This window comes from Hypomesus transpacificus, unplaced genomic scaffold (genome assembly GCF_021917145.1).
Source record: "Hypomesus transpacificus isolate Combined female unplaced genomic scaffold, fHypTra1 scaffold_155, whole genome shotgun sequence".
NCBI classification, from domain to species: domain Eukaryota; kingdom Metazoa; phylum Chordata; class Actinopteri; order Osmeriformes; family Osmeridae; genus Hypomesus; species Hypomesus transpacificus.
In genome coordinates this window covers 325,847-332,414 of record NW_025813722.1, presented here as the reverse complement: position 1 = coordinate 332,414, position 6,568 = coordinate 325,847, and the positions used below count along the sequence as shown (strand labels likewise).

Here is a 6,568-nt window from a genome sequence, read left to right as displayed (position 1 = left end):
ATGGTACATTGACTAGGACACTGACCCTCTAAGGATAAAAAGGTTCTACTCAGCAGATAAGAACTTATCCTCACCAGAGAAAAATTATACAGCAAAATATATGCAAAGGGTGATATCTTACAAGGGAGAAAACATTACTCCCCTAAAAGCCATTGATGACTAATAGACAATTTGAGCAGTTATTCAGTGCGTATTCTGAAGTTCCATTGTGTTACAAATGTAAAATATTTATACCAGAAATATAAAATCTTTGCAGAGAAAGATATAAGGCATTGGGAGTGGTATGATGTCTCACTTGGTAAGGGTAAAGATACATTGTGCTCATTCTGCAATATTTCTGCATTTTAGCATTCTGTTAAGTTATGTTAAATGTAGTATTTCTTAAAGCAGCAGATGCCTGCTTTGAATCTTAAGACTACAAGTCTGTGTTTCTGTGCTATGTTCAGAATATGTGGATTTAATTCTTCCTAAATAACAAGTACCTTACTGCTTGCAAGATATACCCGCAAACCCCAACCCTTTCCCTTGCATCCTCTCCATCTGTGCAAAACAAAGGACTGCTGTTCAGCCCTCATCCAATTCTCCTTTCGCCCTTCCCTCTTTCGTATTTTCTTTCTCAACTTCTTGCCGTATACTTGTACACAGCCGCAGTATGTGTATAGTGTGATTTGTGTGTGCATATCTGCATGTGTGCATCTGTGATTGTGTGTGCGTGCATGCAAGTCTATGTACATACATATGTACTTACAAATATGCATTTGTGATTGAAAGCATTGACTGCAGTCATTGGAAACTACAATACAAAAAAAGCAAAGACAAATTAGTTCACTTCAATATTTTGAACCAAACCTTACCGAGGCAATAATAATTAACGACAAAAAAAGTCCCAATCATCATCTTTCATTAATTCATTACATCTATCATACAAAGTGCATGACTATTTATTTGAACTTAGACCGTCAGTCATTATGTTAAGCTACAGTGAAGCCTTTTGGTGTCACAAATAAAACAATCACTTTTTGTTTTACATTGTTAAGGAGCTCATTGAAATAGAACTAGAAAATCCCCTAAAAGCAGATGTCATTTCCAGTGACATTTTACTCTAGCTTTAGCAGACTGGAGTGATTTGGGAGGCTTGTTGAAGAAAACTGTGACTTACAATCCACCTGAAGAGAAGATCTTTACATAAGACTGCATTTGCTCCTGCCATACCTTCTGCACAACACCTGCATTCTGGGTAAAACATGCTGTAGGAGGTAGAGTTAAAGGGGTTGTCTGTGTCTGAGAACATGTACAGGCCTTCCATGCTCGTGCAGCAAGACCCAGATTAAAGGACAGAGGGTAGGTTGCAGGCGCTTGAGAAGAATAGTGCTTTGATTTTGGAAAGTGTACAGTCTTGTTAGTTTGCTTGTTGTTTGTGCAGTCTTGCCATCTGGATGCAGGTTTAATTAAAACCCTCAGGATTTTAATATAACTGGCAGAAATGAATGACAGATTGAAGTTAGATTTGGGCATGTATGTGGATCAATTATTTCATTGTAAAAATTCTTTAGTTAAATACAATCAATGAAGAAAATTCTCAACAAATACACAAGCAGGTGAACAAAGATAATGGCACATATGGGTAAAAACAGGAAACCTAAAAGTGCCAAAATAGTGTCACAGTAATAATTATCATTTTAACTGGGATTGTCATACTCACGTCCCCAGTTGAAGATGATAGCTGCAGTTATGATAATGATCCCTCCCACTAGGGAGACAATGGATAGTATCATGGCATTACGACCCAAGCGCCGTGCCCCATCGATGTTCCCCTCTTGCAGACTGTTCCGCGACTGCAAAATCCGAGTGTAAAGATGATCAAATGTTGTGAAGCCAAATAAAATGTACAGTACCTTTCTTACAATTCTCATGTGATGATGCACATGCATATCAAATGTCTGGCTATGAATGTACACTTGTGGCCAAAAGTATTGGCAATGACACATTTTGTGTTTTGCAAAATTTGCTGGTTCAGTGTTTGTAGATATTTTCTTCACGTTTCTAAGGTATACTGGAAAACAATACTACGCATTTCATGAATTTTTAAGGCTTTTATTGGCAAAAACAAAAGGGGAGTCCCCCCTTTTATAGCAATCAATCTGCTCTTTTAATCCAATCAGAATAATAGAGAGATTTCACCTGACTAGAACTCATTCACACTTTCCCATTTGCTGATGGACTTATGAAATGATGTTAGCTGGTCATGTTTGCTAGGACCCAAAAACAGTGAAATGTGGGTTTTTGTGATAAAGTTCATTTTTTTAGGCCAGTGAATCTTTGATTTAAAATGCATCTGATCACTTTACACAAGAAACATGAATCAATACCACAACAACTTAAGCAGCAAACTTTGCAAATATAAAATGTGTGTCAATGGCCTGTCACAATCATAATACCTAATATAGGTGGACTAAGAGTATTGAATTTGCTTCACAGGAGAGAATTGTACTTGCTCATTCAATTGCATTGTCATGTGAGCAAATATGGGAAGTTCAATTTGCTGAGGTGAAAAATAATTATGCACAATGGTAGGTACTCCAAAGCAACTTACCATTACAGAGAAGGTCAGAGCTACGATGTTGATGGGCCACAGAGGGCAGAAACAAGAGAGGATTGCTAAAATCAGATAGTCTCTGGGTTTGGACCCATCGCCAGGGCCCTCTGGCAGCATACTAGGTTTGCGACTGAGGGAGGGTCTAGGGGACCCCGCTGAGTGGCCCAACGAGCCAGAGCAACTGCCCAGCTGGGAGCGACCATTCAGTTCGTGCCCACCTGGCTTGGTATGCTGCTTCTTTGGCGGGGAGGAGAGGGACGATGCAGGGGGGGAAGGGTCTGCAGAGGCATGACAAATTCCATTACCTGCAGAGGATATAGATTGATATACAGAAGTTAGGGGAGACAGAGTTTACAGAAAAAAGAAATACGTAACAGTAATTCCTTTGTGTTTCATTAACATTTTTGTTGTTCCCAAACACTATTGTGGTAGAACTACTTCACTAAAGGCCAACAAAATTATGTGGCCAATCAGGGGATGTCATATGGCTGAGACGGGAGAAAGGCATAACATTAAATCAAGTTCATCTCTTTGTTTGATTTCCCAAATAAGGACACACTTAGCAAGATGTAGTGAGGTGAGGGGACATCTCCACATCAGACACTGTGTCATATATCACTTCAAAATAAAGAGGATGGGGTGGGGCGGGGTTGGGGGGAGGTTTATTTACTGTTCTCCATCTTCTCGTTGATCACTGCCAGGTGGTCCAGTTCAGCAGCCCTCCCTGGGCCAGAGGGTGTAGCTGGTTGTCCGGAGATTGTTGGTTGGGAGGTGACAGGTGCTTGGCTTGACTCCGTAAGCTGGTACACTCTCTGACCTTCTTCCCTGCCACTGCAAGCAGTGGGCTTGGTGGTGATGGAGTTTGAAGCCATGGCTGAACAGGGACAATTCTAATTGAGCGTAGATGTTGGCGTTTGGATCGCTGAGTATGACTTGGAAGGTAAACAAACTGAAATAGATTTTTTTAAGAATTGGTTATTTGAATCACTTTGTTGCTTTATTTCTACTTCAGCATTAAGTCGAGTTCGAATTGTGAGGGAGACAGCCCCAGTGTCAATAAATAAAACAAAGATATGCACCCAGATCTACTCAGTCGTCTTTGAATCAATTAATCCAATTAAAAAGCAATCATTATACTCATTTACTTTGCCAAAAGCCCAACATACAGTGCCCTCCAAAAGTATTGGAACAGTGAGGCCAATTCCTTTATTTTTGCTGTAGACTGAAAACATTTGGGCTTGACATCAAACGATGAATGTGAAACCAGAGATCAACGTTTCAGCTTTTATTTCCAGGTATTTACATCAGGATCTGATGCACAAATTAGAAAATATCACCTTTTTGTTCGAACCCACCCATTTGTCACGTGAGCAAAAGTATTGGAACATGTGACTGACAGGTGTGTTTTGTTGCCCAGGTGTGTCCTATTACATACATTATTCAATCAATAAATACCACTGAATGTCTACACTCAGGTTCAGATTGGGTAAGATAGGTTTTGTCTATGCAGACTGTATTCAGAGGTGAAAACAACATGAAAACCGGAGCGCTGTCTTTGGGTGAAAAACAAGCAATTGTGAGTCTTAGAGAAGATGGAAAATCAATCAGAGCCATTGCAGAAACATTGGCCATAGCCAGTACAACCATTTGGAATGTCCTAAAGAAGAGGAAAACTACTGGTGTACTAAGTAACAGACGTCGAACAGGTAGACCAAGGAAAACATCAGCAGTTGATGACAGAAACATTGTGAGAGCTGTAAAGAAAGACCCTAAAACAACTGTTAGTGAGATCAGCAACAACCTCCAGATGGCAGGAGTGAAGGTATCACTATCTACTGTTCGCAGAAGACTTCATGAACAAAAGTACAAGGGCTACACCAGAAGATGCAAACCACTCATTAGCAAGAAGAATAGGAAGGCCAGGCTGGAATTTGCCAAAAAGTACAGAGATGAACCTCAAAAATTCTGGGACAAAGTTTTATGGACTGATGAGACAAAGATTAACTTTTACCAAAGTGATGGAAAGGCTAAAGTTTGGAGAAAGAAAGGAACTGCTCATGATCCCAAACACACAAGCTCATCTGTGAAACACGGTGGAGGTAATGTCATGGCTTGGGCTTGCATGGCTTCTTCTGGGACGGGCTCATTAATCTTCATTGAGGATGTAACACATGATGGCAGCAGCAAAATGAACTCGGAAGTCTACAGAAACATTTTGTCTGCCAATTTAAGGAAAGATGCAACCAAACTGATTGGCAGAGCCTTCATCATGCAGCAAGATAACGACCCAAAACACACTGCCAAAACAACAAAGGAGTTCATCAGGGGCAAGAAATGGAAGGTATTAGACTGGCCAAGTCAATCTCCAGACTTAAACCCTATAGAGCATGCATTTTACCTGCTTAAGAGGAGACTGAAGGGAGGAACCCCACAAAACAAACAACAACTGAAAGAGGCTGCAGTGAAAGCCTGGGAAAGCATCAAAAAGGAAGAATGCAAAAGTTTGGTGACGTCAATGGGTCACAGACTTGCTGCAGTTATTGAAAGCAAAGGATTTGCAACTAAATATTAAGTCTTATTCACTTAAATATGTTTTAAGTATATCTGTTCCAATACTTTTGATCACATGACAAATGGGTGGATTCAAACAAAATGTGATATTTTCTTAGTTGTGCATCAGATCCTGATGTAAATACCTGGAAATAAAAGCTGAAACGTTGATCTCTGGTCTCACGTTCATTATTTGATGTCAAGCCCAAATGTTTTCAGTCTACAGCAAAAATAAAGGAATTCGCCTCACTGTTCCAATACTTTTGGAGGGCACTGTATGTATGTAATTTACATGTTACGTTCATAATCCTTTTTGTTTATTTGAAATATCCGGTGTTGCCAAAACCTTAGTTTAGACCTCTTTGCTACATTGTTTAAATGCTGTTTGTTTTTGTCAAAGTAATTTTAGGTTACCTTCAAATTCTAACAGCAGTGCTAAAGACTCAGCAAACTATTCTTAAAAAATTGATACAAAGAAACTTGTCATAACTATTACTACATTATAGGCCCTGTAGATGTTGACTATATCGAGGTTACAGCAATTCCTGTGGTGCAACGGAGAGTCGCAGAATTTTGCATGCTGACGCAGGACTGTTTTATGAAAATTGAGCTTGAATTTTAAGAGTACATGTTAGTAGACTAACAAACATTTTTTGTAGTGTTCAAATTTACACAGACTTGCACTCATTGGTCTCTCTCTCTCACACACACTCACACTGCACTACCCATGGAAAATCAATCGGGAGATACACACATCTTAAAGATAACACACCCACCACAAGCAGCACATTCAGCATACATATTTGGTAAACCAAAAAACTGTCTAAGAAACTAAGTAGTCAAAAGTAAAAGCATGGAAAGAACCTACCTGATCCTAGTGCTTGATAATATGCTGTTTTCCACACATTTTGCTTTAATAGATCACAGATCTATTATAGAACTCAATCTAAAAGATTCAGTAGGTATCACAATTTCAGCCCAACCTAAACATCCGCAGTAAAATTCTGCTAATACACTCGATATCAAGACTACAATCCCCTTTACCTTAATAGAAAAATATAAACAGTGCTGTGGGATGTTCAAATAGCTTTCTTTTGCATCCAACCTCAGCCCTCCCTTCTCGATGTGTGACGGTGGGGAAGAGGGAGGTTGCAGGGGAGGTCTAGGAAAAGCATCTGCAATAAGATGCTTTCCCTCTCTTTTCCCCATCTCATTTGTCAATAGTAGATTTTGCTGAGGATGCAGTAAAATGACCACGCCGACCACCATATCCCAACGACCAAACAATGATACCCATTTAATATTTAAAGAAGACATCCGTTACCTCCACGCAAACCTCTTCTCACACACACACACATGCGCTTGCAAACGCACACACGGCATTTCGCCCCGTCTAACAATCAGTAGGTGGGATGTTACGAC

General features: G+C 39.8%; 1 protein-coding gene across 1 annotated transcript; it reads right to left on the bottom strand.

The window, feature by feature from the left end:
• Nucleotides 1-901: 901 nt before the first annotated feature.
• Nucleotides 902-6,271, bottom strand: LOC124488911 (proline-rich transmembrane protein 2). The gene is made up of 5 exons (XM_047051452.1): nucleotides 6,015-6,271; nucleotides 3,267-3,545; nucleotides 2,594-2,901; nucleotides 1,703-1,835; nucleotides 902-1,474 (listed from the first exon to the last, which is right to left on the bottom strand). The coding sequence occupies exons 2-5, from the start codon at nucleotides 3,466-3,468 to the stop codon at nucleotides 1,458-1,460; spliced, it is 660 nt and encodes a 219-aa protein (XP_046907408.1). The 5' UTR covers nucleotides 3,469-3,545; nucleotides 6,015-6,271; the 3' UTR covers nucleotides 902-1,457.
• Between the last annotated feature and the right edge of the window lie 297 nt (nucleotides 6,272-6,568).

Bases quoted from the DNA above. Each gene is read 5' to 3' on its own strand.
- LOC124488911 (XM_047051452.1), bottom strand. From the start codon at position 3,468: ATGGCTTCAAACTCCATCACCACCAAGCCCACTGCTTGCAGTGGCAGG. The intron at 2,902-3,266 runs GTAAATAAACCT...TATCCTCTGCAG, and splicing joins CAACGAGAAGATGGAGAACA to GTAATGGAATTTGTCATGCC. The intron at 1,836-2,593 runs GTAAGTTGCTTT...CGGATTTTGCAG, and splicing joins CTCTGACCTTCTCTGTAATG to TCGCGGAACAGTCTGCAAGA.